Source organism: Paramormyrops kingsleyae, chromosome 22, assembly GCF_048594095.1.
Source record: "Paramormyrops kingsleyae isolate MSU_618 chromosome 22, PKINGS_0.4, whole genome shotgun sequence".
Lineage (NCBI taxonomy): Eukaryota > Metazoa > Chordata > Actinopteri > Osteoglossiformes > Mormyridae > Paramormyrops > Paramormyrops kingsleyae.
This window is the reverse complement of record NC_132818.1, coordinates 12,676,898-12,691,717: the sequence shown is the minus strand read 5'-3', so window position 1 is coordinate 12,691,717 and position 14,820 is coordinate 12,676,898. Positions and strand designations below refer to the sequence as shown.

Genomic DNA, 14,820 nt, shown 5'->3' with positions numbered 1-14,820 from the left:
CGTGGACCAGGCGTCTGCTGTCCACACCCTCTGCCCTCACGCCCCGCGGCTCACAGTGCGGAGAAACATGTCTCGCGGCTGCGCGCCAATCAATCACTTCATCCAATTCTTTCCCTCCCTTTGCCATGATTTATCATCGAATGCAACAGCTGCTGTAAATCTCCTAACAAAGAGCTGGCCAACATCAGAATGACAGACTTACTGATGAGGTCCAGTGGTGCGGAGACAGAGACGCAAGCCAAGCTAATCATCTAGAGCTAGTTGGCTGATGAAACAGTCAAAAGCTACGTCCAACAGCCAGTGGTCCACACGACTAGCCCTGCCCTCAAACTCAAGTTTGGATTTAGCTGGCTGAGCTACATTCATTTATAACGAGGCCCTATGTCATACACCGCAAGTCAAATTTTAGCTCATACCAAGAACTGAGAGGCTGCAGAAACCACAGATCTGGCCTTGAGAAGCTTCTACAGAAGAGTAGCTGAACACCATGGAGATGGGGGGTGGCGGGTGTCCGTGGTCCCGGTGGCATACCTGGCGAACATGCGCAGGTCCTCTGGGTTCTGGGCGGCCGGCACGCTGAGGATGGCCTGGCGCTCATGCTCCGTCAGGCTGGCGAGCAGCGTCTCCGTCACGCGCCGGTTCAGCGGCGAGTCGCTGCCGGGAAGCAGCTCGGCACTTGAGTTGTCCATGCTGGGGCTGGTCAGGGTCATGTCGTCGCTGCTAGCTGCGGGGGGGGGAGGGAGGCACCCTGATCTTTCACCTTCCATCTCCTCATTATGTCTCTCAACATTAGCGCCGTCAGCCCCCGGCCCTCCAGCACTTACTGGGGGAGCCGAAGCTCAAGGCGCTGGGCGTGCTGAGGCTCCGCCCCCCGACGCGAGTCGCCAGCAGCGGCTCCTCATCCCAGGACCCGGGGTCCTCCTCGCTCGGCGGCACCAGCAGACAGACGTAGGTGTGCAGCTGGATGAGGAGGCGCCTCTGCAGGAGCCAGACCACCGTCTGGATCAGCTGGGCCTGCGGCAGGGTCAGGGGTTAGCGTTAGGCCATCTGCTGCTAACTGTAACCCTCTGCAGCCAATGGGAGCAAAGTACCGACCTCCTGCATGGGGGCGTCCAGGGGGTTCCGAAACTCTGACAGCGAGACAGGCAAGGAGAACTTGGCCAGCGTGGAGGGGAGGTCGTGGCCCGGGAACTGCTGGGAGAACTGCTCAGCCAGGGGGGAGTACCTGGGGGCGGAAGCAGGTGCAGGAAAGAGCTTGGCAGGAGCAATGCTTGGTATGGCCTGCAGGGGGTGCTCACACACCAACTACTGCCTTACTCCTTGGGTTTATACCCATATCAGATAAGATATACTTATCTGAGCCCGAGAACTCTAAATGGGTCACTTCGTTCACGGCATGAATCGGACCCCGAGCCCACAAAAGCACACCGACTTAAGTCCACACAGACATGCCCCATTGGTGAAACCCCATCTGCAGAAGCCAGCCTTGGATCTCAGCGGCTTCCTGAGGCTGACGATGCTTCACCAGATGGGTCTATAGAGGCTGGTTTCTCCAGCTGAAGGAAGCAGAACCAGCCCAGAACCAGCACCCTCGCTGGCCAGTGGGACCCCCCACCAAAGCCTTGGCCCACCCGACAGCTAAAGCTGCTGTGTCCATTTCACAGGCGGGGGCCCTACAGCCCCACTCACCCCCCCCCACACAGACACACTCACAGGCAGATGTTGGCGTGTGGAGACAGCATGTAGACGTTGTTCTCACACAGAGGGTAGATGATGATGGCCTTACCCCAGTAAACCAAATGTGCAGAAATCTGAAAGATCTGTGAAAAAAGCAGAGAAAGTTTTGCATCCACAATTATAAGTGATCATTCTCACAAAAGAGGCAACCAATCAAAAACGAAGTGATGCTATGTGGTGATACAGCCACTAGAGGGCAGCATGGACCACAAAACAGTCAGAGCAGCTATCTGCATGGTGAGATAAGGCCCCAGTTTCACCAACTAACCCAATGCTACAGATACGATACTCGCCTGCAGGAGGGCCAGGTCTGCATCCTGCGCCAGCTGCTGCAGGTTCTTCACGGCTGAGCAGGTCTTGATGAGCCGCACTAGCGCAGGAGAGCAGTCCAGGGGCAGCTGGGCCAGCAGGGACTTCTCACTGTCCAACAGGAGCAGCGCATGGTATGGCCTGCAGGGGGTGCCCACACACCCACTGCCTTAATCCCTGGGTTTGTACAGACATTCTTTTTATTGTTTTTTTAAATAAAAAAAACTTTTTATTTTGAACAGGAATCATGTGTCATATAACTTTTTCAGAAACAAGCTCCATGTTTTCCTGGGCCAAATAATTGGTCTATTTCCACTAAAGTTTCTGTACTTTTTCTTGTTGTAGTCTACAAAAGTTTTGCTTTTCATATTAAATATCTCTTTAACAATACTGACCCACTCGAACACTACGTGTGCTTGTTCAGTAAGTCATCTCCTCGCGATTGCTTTCTTACTTGCAGCTTGCAGAACCTTTAACAAGTATTTATATAATTCTTTAGGTTGGTCACAGAGGTACAATCTTACAGCCCATTATGTTACAAAGCAAGTTACAAACTTCATTCCATGACTGATTAACTGGACCAAATAATATGCGCATGGTCTGCAATTACTGACCCACACTGCCTCCAGCAAGGACACAAAGTTTTGCCCATTCTCTCCTATTGTTTAGGTGTAACACAGAAATACACACAACTCTTCCAGCAAAATTCTCCCCCAACCCCTGAACTGGTAGAGCTAATTCGGTTTTTCCATCCATTCTCCCATACTTCCTCAGATATTTGTATCCCCAATTCAATGTCCCATCTCTTTTAATGTTGAACGTTTCTTCAATAATAAAATACCTTGATGCCAACTTTGTAATAATTTTTATTGCCTTCTGATTTGTACGCTTCAATAAATGCCTGGATAAGAGGTGCACGTTCCATAGAACTACTCCGCTGAATTTCTTGTGGAAAATAATGGCAAAATTCCAAAAAAAATCCAATTTGTCCAAATTATACTTATCAGGTCCTGAAAACTTTCAATTTCTCCTCCGTTTAAAGCTGTACACACAGCACTTATTCCTTTTGAAATCCAATCTCTGTATCTAAAGTCTAATATTGCTGGTGCAAACTGTGGATCATATGATGACCATCTTAAACTCAAATCTCTTTATCGAACTGGTAGTGTCTTATACCCTAAAACCAAGTTCTAAGGATAAAATTAATCCTTGGATTTTGTATATTAAACACCTCCTCTGTGGACCGTTGGCTCCCCAAAACTGACTGCAGATCTTCATCAATTACAACTCTGGCTCCTTCCATCTTGATTCCAACCCCATGATCAGCAGACCAGGAGACTCAGCTGAGCAGCGTTAGAATAACGTTTAAGAGGCAGCTGGACCTCACCACCCCTCCTTAGGGGTCTGTAAAGCTGAGAATCTTATTCTAGGTCTCTTTCACCTCCATTCTGCAAATTGTTTTAATGGCACTTCTGTTGGCGGCGACGAACAGATGCAAGTCTAGAAACAACATTCATTTTAATTGTGTCAATCCTGTTAACTAAAATCAAATGGATTTCACAATAAAGTCACAATAATTTTTCTTAGTGAGTGGTATATAAATCATATAGTCTGGAAATATTACAGTGCAGGTTCTCTCTAAGATATGCAATATATTTCAAATGGCAGTTATGCTTGTAAGGACATGAATCACAGGCAGGTGCCTGCTGGGTCAGAGAACTCACCGGATGGCCTTCAGGCTGCGCTCCAGGGCCTCGGGGGGAATGTGGCTGCCCCCCACCCGGTGGATCTTGTGGGGGAGGCAGAAGCTGACCTCCAGCCAGTTGTTAATGTGGAGTCGCACCACGCCGGTCGTGCAGAGGCTGAGAGAGAAATCATAAGCTGCATGCTGAACACAAGGGGGCACCGGACCGAGGACCGGAGCACGCTGTGGGTCAGGCTGCTCTGTGCCACCCACCTGTCGTACGCCTCCTTCAGGTCCTGAGCCAGCTTGCACTTGGGGAGAATCTGCCGGAAAGGCGACTGGGGGCCGCCGTCAGCCGCTGAAAGACGGGGGGAGGCGTGATGTGAAGTGCAGTGTGAGCCCCACGCGGCAGCACCTCCCTGCGCGCGGAGCCCCACGCGGCAGCACCTCCCTGCGCGCGGAGCCCCACGCGGCAGCACCTCCCTGCGCGCGGAGCCCCACGCGGCAGCACCTCCCTGCGCGCGGAGCCCCACGCGGCAGCACCTCCCTGTCTTTGTTGTTTTTGGAGGCCCACTCAAAAAGTCTAAATGTTTATCTCAAAATAAATAGGAAGTGAGTAGCATCTTAAGATTGCAGCTTGCAGGTCAGCAGAACATAAATAAGGAGCATGTTTGTTTGACATTTTGTGTAGTGACTGCTTGGGGCCAACAGGGGGACCCCAAACCTCAGGGTCCACACTCAAATGCATTAAAGCTGTGGTATATTCCCCCCCACTCACTCTCAGTCAGGGTGGTGACCCCCCCCCCCCAGCTTACTCAGGCTAGTGACCCCCCCCCCCACTCACTCTCAGTCAGGGTGGTGACCTCGTCCTGCATGGCCAGCATCAGCTTGGCTTCCCTCGTCAGGTATTGGCACCGGCGCTCCTCGTGCTGTAGGGCCACCGCGATGCGCCGTGACAGCGTGTGCATGCAGCCGATGACCGACGGGTCCGTGTTGGCCTGCAGGGGGCGCCACAGACAGCCCGCTGAGCCACAATCCTCCCCTTTCAGTCATGCCCCCCCCCCCCACCCCATTCTCCTCCCCATTGCCACAGAGGGTGACAAACTCTGCAATGACATATAATGATAATAGTGTTATATGCAAACATGGTTTTATAACTCACAAGCATGAATAAAATGAAACTTTCAATGGGAGGTAAACATGCAACTATGAATGTGCATTACATACACAGTTAATATACCGCTATTGATGCCTGCATTGGTGCAACATTTGCAACTGATCAGTTTAAAAGGACTTAAGGGAACTATTTGAGCAGGAAAAGACTGAAGGCAGCGTCTCACGCTTAATGCTAATGTACAAAGCATAGTAACAGTCAGATAGGTACTTTCCGATGAGCTCCTGTCCACTGAAATGTCGCTGTGGAAATTGCCCAACTTCTGACAGCAAATTACAACGCAGAAAAACTGCTGCCATTACAAACATTCAGCATTAAAACATCCAGGTCAGGAAATGTAGCATCTTTTGAAAAAATATGAAACATCTTAAGCAAACTAACTAAACTGCAAACGTGACAAACGGGTGCATTTCCTTTAAAGTCAACTGAAAATGGGGAATGATAATGACGTTCTAATAATTAACTGTAGTTTCATTCTAGCAAGCTGCCGACCCCCATTGCTTAATGAATTCTGGGTGGAGAAGCTGTTTAGTTTGATATTAAAATCTATGTAAGCTATGTGAATAATAATATTTTATTTTCAAAAGATGTATTTAAAAATGATGTGATGTTTTAAAAAGGACACTGACCACATGTACAAGCACTCATTACAAAGTAAAGGTTCTGTAACCAGATAATTTAACAGAATCATAGAAATATTTTGCATTCGATTTCCAAATAAACACAAGTGTCCAAAGAGATAAAAACGGCCCCCGGGTGTGTCTGGCACCCCACCCTCAGCATGACTCTGCATTCTGCCTCCCACTCGGCCGTGCCGAGTCACGGTTGGGGGAATTGAGTCAGCACATCTCGGTGGCTGAGTCACGCCGCGGGGGAGGGGGGTAGATAGCGACTTCAGGGACTTTATCGTCCCCTCCCCCGAGCCTCCTCCCTTTCTGAGAACCAGCTGCCCCAACCAGCTGCCAAGTCACCTCAGAAGCACGTTTACGCTCGACATCCGACTCGGCCCCAAGAATAAAGCTTTAATGTGTTTGGCAAACTCCACATTTTTCATATCTGCCCATGGCAAACTTGGGATGTGGTGTGAATGTTGATCCCTAACGTGACAAGCCGGTGATGGGACGAGGATCTCGCAAAGCATCATGGGAATGAACCCAGGACGCTGCAGACGTGACGCTGCCATTGGCCATGGCCGCCGCACACCGAGCGCCCATACCCCCCCTCCACCTACCCTGAGTGCAAACACCACGCTGAACAGGATCATCGTGGGCATCTCTCTCTTGGGGGAGGGGTCCGTCTTGGAGACCTGCAGAAACACGGGGGGAGGGGGGCATTGTGCTCAGTGTGACTTCTCCTAGTGGTCAGGTGACCAGGCAACAGATAATGCACCAGCTGTATTGATGATGTGATGCACGTTTGACCACTAGATGGCACAAGAGGCCAATCCTCTGGCAGTAGAGGCTGTTTGCCGTGACACTGCAGGGTCATGAGCCAGTGCCTGAAGCTGCAGGGGTCACAGAGATATAAACACTGCTCGTATGTCAAAGCCGGTGAGCCTCATCTGTAAGGTGTGTGTCTCTCCCATCCCCCACCTGCATGGACTCTCTCTCTCTCTCTCTCTCTCACCTGGATAGTGTGGGGGGGCTGCAGCAGGGTCGGGTGTCCCACAAAGCGCACATTGTCAATCTTCAGCTCGAACTTCTTGCCACACATGTCAGACTTAGTGGCCAGGATGGTGGCCAGGATGATGTCAGAGAAACTTTGGTTTTTGGGAGAAGAAAAAAAAAAAGAATGGATGAGAGAAAGGATGGGAGAAGAGGAGGAGGGGGGGGGGGAGGGAGAGAAGGACGATGTGCAGAAGGACGGACTAGTCAGCTTGTGCATGTGATCCATAATTACCAAGCTCTTTAATTAAAAAGATATCAGTGAGTGGATCTGAATTCAAGTGCAGTCCATCAGAGACACCAACATGGATCTTAAAATCTGTGACTGAAATCCAAGAATCCCACAAGGTGCTGATCAACCGGGGCTTGTGAGGAAACACAGACAGACACACTCACAGAGCGTCACGCAGAGTCGCATGCATACACACTGACATGTAGCGAGGCACGTCTGCAGGAAGCGGCAGCGCGGGCTGGTCTTACCCTGCTACCAAGTACTCCTCACTTTGGGGGGTTTGTTTCCTGAAATGCAAATTGAGCCACAGAAACAGAGGAACGTAACAGAAAAGTATGAACTGCATCACAACTGCAACAGTGACCTGAGCACAGACATTAAGGGGAGGGGGGGTCCACTCAGACCCCGAGCCTGACAGTAAGCGCTAAACCTGACCGTAACCCCCAAGCCTGACCGTAACCCCCAAGCCTGACCGTAACCCCCGAGCCTGACTCCAGCCACCTGAACAAGCACCAGCTCTAAGTGTAGCAGCACCTGCAAAGGTGAACAATCAGACCCTGAGATCCTGGAGGGCTCTCTGAGTGGGACGGGTCCGTTACGACTTGATCGGAACCTCAGTCTGAAGCTGTACAAGCAGTGGACCTGCGCAGACCTGTTTCCATGATGATGTCATGTACTGTTGTGAAACGGCCCAGATCAGACTGATAAGCTTAAGGGGTGAGGATGATGATGATGATGATGATGATGATGATGAAGTCGTACAGTCGTACCCTTTTGGCTTCACGCAGTATCACACTGTACCAAAGAGACGTGTCCAGCATGACCAGCTTGGATCCGAGTTACACATCGTGCAACTCAATTACATCATCAAAACACTGGAGAAGGACAAAAGCTTAAAACAGGCGACCGGTAGGAAGATGCGTTTCACATGAGAAAGAGCCGCACTGCAAAATGTGGGAATGAAACCGTTTTACGTCCATGTGCAAACAAGTCGAATCTCAAGCCGTTTTCACACCTGAACTCCGCACACTGTCCAGAGGATCAGGCCCAGACGTTTTCCAGAGTTGCCCTTTCACACATGTGGCAAATATCCGGAGGCTGATCGTGTCAGACGTGTTCACACCTACTACAAATACTCTGGTTGGTTTAAAAGAGGGGTGGCATGCAGGAGGCAGGACATGATAGATAAAGTACACTGCAGAAATCGCAGTGTTTTGTTAACGGCACATCAAAGGAGGCTGCTGTTCATGTGTGACTTAGTTGAGAGTCTCCTGCAGTTATGTAGCCGGTGTGTAATCTGATCATACACAGCTGAGTCTCTTGCCATTCCTTGAATCTGTCGGATGATTTCAGTGTTGGCCCTTACTGGCAGAATTTTCTGCCTATTTGTATTCTTCTGGTCATATGACAGAAGTGTCATGAATACGCCTGCATGCCCACGGTGAATTCTCCGGAAAATCTCCTGCTCCATTCACACATGGGGGTGAATCAGAAATGACCCGGACTTTGTACTACGGAGGCAGCGGGTTGAAGTCCGTTTAATGTCCAGTAGGACGATTTTAGACATTTGCATTCATACATACATACAAAATTCGGGGTGACCATGCATGCCTGTGACAGGCTTCAGTCGCATGCCATATAATCCTCTTCTGCACACTGTGGTCACCCTATAAGGAATTAAGGTACACGTGTTTGGGTGCGTTAGGATGTTTCCCAAGCCGGTCCTGAAGGACCCACAGAAGGTCCACACTGGTAAGGAGCTGGAGGGGCATTACGTGTTAAGGTGGAGTGACAAGAAGGATCGCTTATCCAATCCACAAACAAAAGGGAAAAGGCCACCCCCCCCCCAAAAAAAATAAAAAATAAAGATCTGTAAAAGTGGTATGATGAATAATAGTAACATTACAGGTTCGCACTGCCAATCCCTAAGCAAAGCCAAGTCTCGTTAAAAAGCACAAATAAACCCCAGAGTACGTGAGCCCCGAGGATGCCCCCACAGCAGTCACAGTACCCCCCACAGCAGTCACAGTACCCCCCACAGCAGTCACAGTACCCCCCACAGCACCCCATCCCCCATCATACATTAGCTTCTCTCGGAAACTAACAGCACTGACTGAATATGGAACGACTCGAAAACGCGGCTAAATAATTAGCAATACGAGCCGGTACCCAAATTCAAATAGGTTCAATAATGCAGGTTCAATAACGCAGAAATTTTAAACAAAGGACCCTTCATCCCGTTCATAATAAGATACCAAGGGACCTTCTGGTACAGGGACAGTTTGTACCAGTGGAGGGCACCACTGTTCATCCACCTTTACTCACCCCAGTAAAGGCTATTATTCTGACAGTGCGTATAAAGCATCACAATATACGCGATTTTTGCACCATCGTCTAGGAGCCAGTCCTGACTCATGGGAGTCTGTGGTGGGTGACTGGGTAAACTGGTGGCTCTTTGGGCAAATTCACAGAACATTCATTTGTTCAACTCACTGTGCAATACTATTTACCACAGTCATTACTATGGTATTCTGAGCAATACTTTCTCTGATATTCCTTTCACTATTACTGTTTATTGTCATTTATTATTTATTGATACTGTCTATTAGGCCCTGCTAACACTCGGTTTTAAAATGCATCTTGGGCGACTGGATCGCAAGGGGACAGCATTAAACAGTGTAAACGACAAGCAAAACACACTGTGACCCAAGCGCTCAAACCACTTGCCGAGGTGGTTTGGGATGCATCTGACCTCATATTTTGAGGTGTGAACACTAATGCATCTACGCAAAGGACGTTACAATAACTGCATCGGGGCAATAATCTGAACACAAGTGGTCAGCTGGACACCCTGAAGATGCATGAAAGACTCAGGTGTAAACAGAGATGTGTCTCTGCTGTCTACTTGTGATCCGATTGCCAAAAACTAGGGATGCACCGATCCCACTATTTCTGTCCCGATACCAATACTGATACCTGCGCTTTGGGTATCGGCCGATACCGAGTACCTATCCGATACCAGTAGGGTGACCAGATAATCCATGTCAGGGAGGACACTTTGAGCTACTTCGGGTTTTACAAACTACTTTCAAATTAAAAGGCTCCTGTGCTCGGCTAAAGAGTTCAGCTCTTCTTGTGCTTTGACTGGTTTGTTTCCTTGACTTAAAGACTCAAGCTGTTTCACATTAGCATTAGTGACACATGCACAATTATAGGAGACTGACCAATCAGCACACAGCAAGAACATCAGTGCTAAAGTGAAATCCAGGTCCTATTAATTGAAATGGTAATTTACAATTCCTGTCCTAGCTCAGAGTGTCCTCCCTGACATGGATTATCTGGTCACCCTAGATACCAGTGTTTAATAAGATGCTGCCTATTGCCTCACTGCGTGGAAGAGACTGATCATTCTTTTACATGTAAAGCAACATCAGGCTTAACGGAAACCTTGTATACATGCATGTGATATCATGTGTGGCTGTAAAGGCTGGTTTATAATTCTGCGTGGAATCGACGCCGTAAGTACGACGTAGCCGTGGACCTACGCCATAGCCTGACGTGCACCTCCCCAGAAACGTAACGTTGAGGTGACGCAGACCGCAAAAACTGTGATTGATAAGCTTGGTAGCGTTTGTTTTGTTTTTAGTAGGAGCGGAGAGCGCACACCCAGGTGTACATGTATTGGCCTTAGTTACATCTTATATTAAATGACTTGACGTGATGTCCCTTCTTCCTCTTCCACAACACAGAGCTTGCAGTCTGCTTTACTTATGTCGTCGTATTTTATCCTTATCTTAAAATATGTCCAAAATACCAGCTTCCGGTTGATAAACCTCTTGCTAGATGCCAAAACCTAATCAGGCAGGAAAAATGCCGCGGCTTTGAGTTTTACTGTAATGCTACAATTAAGTGGTCAGTTCTTGGTATCGGACGATTTTGACGAGTACGAGTATGATCACTTGAACGTGGTATCGGTGCATCCCTAGCCCAAAGCCAAGTGCAAACAGGGCCTTAATATCTAAATGTCTTTTAACTGCTTAAATGTGTATTTTATGCTACTGTAAACCCGCAGTTTCCTTCTACATTAATAAAGCATCTATCTATCCATCTATAATTAGATCAAGTTCACACCCGAACACTCCCCACATAAAATCGTTGGGTGTTTAAAGGATTCCGATTACATTACACTGAAACACGACTCACTTTTGGGATGATGCTCTAATATTAAAAAGCGGAGCGTCTCCTTACCGCGAATCTCCATCTGGGTCCTCGGACGCGTCCCCGCTGGGGTTCAGCGCATACGGGCTCCGCTGCTTCGCTTTGGGTGAAAACCCATAATAAAGCGTCAGTCATAAAGAGTCATATTGCCTGGAAGTAATTTTATTTATGAGTTGTCCTAGTTACACAAGATGAGCGCTGGGAGGAGCACCACTTACCGGCCAGCGATGCCGCGTCCTCGGGGACCCTCTGAAACGGGTACCGGAACAGCAGCTTATTGCCCCGGCTTCCCGAGCTCACCAGTATAACGCTGATGGGGCTCGTTCTTCCGTCGCTTTTGTGGGGAGCGGCCTCGGGATCCTTGGACATGCTGCAGCCTATCCCGTGTTTATCTCCAGCGCCCGCATTTCTTCTGAAATTAAAGTATTTTGTCCGGCTAACAGGGTCCGCGTCCGCTCGGCGCCACTCGCCCCGTTATGTGTCCAGGCGCAAATGACCCCTCTTTAGCGTGATCGCGCTTTATTACTTCTGTAAAAGTTTACTTTGGTCTGTTTACTAGTTACCGGACTCCACGGCGGTACGAATTTATGTGCGTTTCGCTTTTAATGTCCGTAGATTCCGCGGTAGCAGCAGAAAGGTTCCTCTTATAGAAGAAACGGCCCTTTGGTGACTGTCGGTCCTTAGTGGATAACCTTAATGGTTAGAATGGGCCTATACCTTTACTGTACTTCTTTGATTTATTGAGTAACCCGCTGATAGAAGTTTCTGCATTAATTGATGTAGGCCTAGTACATTAATGTCAATCCAATGTATATAGGCTACTATAATTTCAATAGAAACATTTTTACACTCAACACGGTCTCGCTGTATTTTAATTTTATATAGGAAAAATATACTCCGATAATTAGCTATTATTCTATACTCTGAAACTCGGTCTTATTTATATTGAAATAGTAGAAACCGTTGCTTTATAGTGAATTACATAATGCATACGTTTTAATTAAAACACATAATTTTTTGTCCTGTCCGACAGCTTTAGCAAGCAGAATCATGGTCTGAATGCACTGCTGTGCCAAACATGTTTGCTATCTCATGAGAAGCTCTATAAACTCTGCATAGCCCCCTCATGTTGATCAATTTCTTTTTATTATATGTATTTATTTATTTATTAGCACAGGTAAAATATTGCAGTGGCTGAGCTGACCGAAGAGGATGGACAGATGGAGGAAAAAAGAGAAAAAAGAAAAGGAAGAGAAAGTGAGAGAGATACGCGAAGATAGGAGTAAAGTAGGTAGCACATAACAGGCCGCCAATTGCTGCATCTGAGAAAAATAAGGCAAAAGATCAACAGCATCTGAAAGAGACGCAAAAATGGATAAATACATAAACACAAACAAAAATAAAGAATAAAGAAAATAAAACAGCTATACAAACATACAAAATTGTTGTGTGTGCTTGGAGGGGTGCGTGTAAGCGTGTGTTCATGCATGTTCATCTGTGTAGGCGAGGTGTGCGGGTGTTGTATGCGTGTGTTTTCAACAAAAAAGTTAAATTATTAAGCAGGTTTTAACGATATAGCTAAGTATTTATACATTGGAATAATACCAAATTTATGGCATAGCCAGTTTTTGACCTTGTCGCAGAGACACAGTCAGTGTTCTAATTACACAGTGGCTTTCGGGAGAGCCCCATTTTCCTCTGTGCACCACGACTTCCCAAGTCACATACACGCGCATACATATAAGTGCGCAGTTACGTGGTCAGTAACATGGTTACTGCGAAAAACATTCTGCTATTGCTAATACCCTCAGCAACATTTCATATAGGAGCAATAACAACAACAAAAGAATCACGCAAGACGTTTTATAGCCTAATCAGAGGAAACAAAAACAACCACAAGAGGAGCTCGTGCCCATTTCGGGGCGGGGGGGGCGAGCTGAATGAATTTGTCATTCAATTCAAATTACAATTAATGCATGTAATGGGGCACTATCAATAAATTGTGAACAACTCTGGTACCTAACAGTGCCATCCAGGAAGTTGCCTGTTTAGATGTTGTTTTGTGGGTGGACATGAAGCCTTTGGGTCATCTCTGTAATATACATTTAATAGAGAAAAACAGTCTGGCCTGGGTGAAATAATAAGCGACCTTGGTCTGGTGCAGGATGAATTGAAAAGAGGAACAAGCCATGATTTTGCCTTTGGTCACACAGCGCAGTGTCTGGCAGCTCTGCTTCTATGCCACCAGTGGATTCCTGCAGTCTGTCAGTGATGCACATGACCTCAGCAAGGCTGCTGTATCCGAATCTCTGCATGCATTGGTTATATTTTTATTGCACTATGCACACGACTGCATACAATGTCCAGCAGGATTGGATGTCTTAAATGACATTAAAATTTGTTTGAATGCCATTGCAGGCTTATCTGGCACTGTAGGTGCAGTGGATGGACCCTCAACCCTGTTCATGGCACTAGGCCTAAATGTCCGGGTGATATGAAATAATAATAATAATTGATACTTTATTGACACAAATTGTCCACACTTTTTATGCTTCCCTCACCTTGCTCTTTGTAGAGCAAGCTGTCTGCGAAGGGCAGCTACCCGTAGTGGCGCCCAAGGAGCTGGGGATTGAGGGTCTTGCTCAAGGACCTGCAGACGTGCTGAGGCTGGGCTTGAACCGGTGACCTTGTGATTACAGGCACACGGCTTAGCCCACTGAGCCAGCAGCTGCCCCCAAATAATAATACACAACCCTTAACCACACCTTTTCCTATAAACCTACAGGCTGTCCACACCTGGGCTTGAACCCATGATCTTCTGATCACAAGCACAGTCACTTAGCCCAGTAAGCCACGCAAGCCAGTACTTAATATGCAACCATTAAGGTCATTTTACAGACATTGTTGCCAAGTGTCCTGGGAGGACACATGATGCTTATATCTGGTCCAGCTTTGGAGTGTCAGATGGCAAAGGATGTTGCTTTTGCTGGTGGCTGGTGTTTGGGAGACAACAGGTATCTTCTTAGCAAATACCTACTGATTCCAGTGTTGAATCCCCAAAGGGTGGCTGAGGAGACGTATGACATCACACACCAAAGACACCCACTGCTGTACTGGGGGCTTTGGGCATGTGGAGGATGTGATTCTGGTGCCTAGACACGTCCTTGGGAGCTCTGAGGTTTCCCCCTGAATGCTGCTGTGCTGCTCTTATTATGTGCAGTTTGCTGTGCAGCATTGCAGTAATTATTTTATTAAACTCTATTTTTGGCCATCTCAATAACTTGTTTAAAGACTTCTTTTGAGAAGAGTTGCTTAAGGAAGTCATTTTACTAGAGCTAATTGCCATTGTTCTTTCTACAAGGAAGCAACATCACATTTTGAATCCATTTATATATTTTCGATAAATATGTTAATTTATTTTAGTCTTAATTTTTTCTGCTTAATTTTTGAGGCGCTTATATTTTAAAGTTCTTAATTTGTGTGTGGGTGTGTGTGCGTGTTTTTTTTTCTTGCACATCTATACTATATGACAATAACATAACGTATATTTCACCGTTGCAGTTCGTGGGATCGATCTTCCTGTTATCGACACTGCGCTTTTCTCACGCGTAGGTCGAGAATCAGCCGACAAAGTCCTCGTTCTTTGCGTACGTAGTTTATCTTGTTCGTTGCTCTATCGTTCGTTATCGATAAATGCACCCCTTTCCAACAATGCTAACGCAATAGTGCCATCATTTAATTAATATATTAATATCAAGGATATATAGGTGTCATTTCAACTTTAGTAGGAACCAAAGTAGCC

General features: G+C 47.2%; 1 protein-coding gene across 2 annotated transcripts in view; it reads right to left on the bottom strand.

Annotated features, from left to right (window-relative positions):
• Window positions 1-14,820, bottom strand: part of nprl3 (NPR3-like, GATOR1 complex subunit) — a 15,949-nt gene extending 1,129 nt beyond the window's left edge. The window contains exons 1-13 of one of the 2 annotated variants that reach the window (XM_072704630.1): window positions 11,237-14,820; window positions 11,049-11,118; window positions 7,049-7,087; window positions 6,531-6,663; window positions 6,136-6,210; window positions 4,575-4,728; window positions 4,004-4,088; window positions 3,771-3,908; window positions 2,031-2,187; window positions 1,714-1,820; window positions 1,096-1,225; window positions 825-1,014; window positions 532-724 (exon numbers count right to left, since the gene is read on the bottom strand). In XM_072704630.1, coding sequence (XP_072560731.1) covers window positions 532-724; window positions 825-1,014; window positions 1,096-1,225; window positions 1,714-1,820; window positions 2,031-2,187; window positions 3,771-3,908; window positions 4,004-4,088; window positions 4,575-4,728; window positions 6,136-6,210; window positions 6,531-6,663; window positions 7,049-7,087; window positions 11,049-11,118; window positions 11,237-11,387 — 1,622 coding nt within the window. In that variant the 5' untranslated portion in view covers window positions 11,388-14,820. The remainder of the gene's footprint in view (window positions 1-531; window positions 725-824; window positions 1,015-1,095; window positions 1,226-1,713; window positions 1,821-2,030; window positions 2,188-3,770; window positions 3,909-4,003; window positions 4,089-4,574; window positions 4,729-6,135; window positions 6,211-6,530; window positions 6,664-7,048; window positions 7,088-11,048; window positions 11,119-11,236) is intronic. The other variant, XM_072704631.1, reaches the window with a different exon arrangement.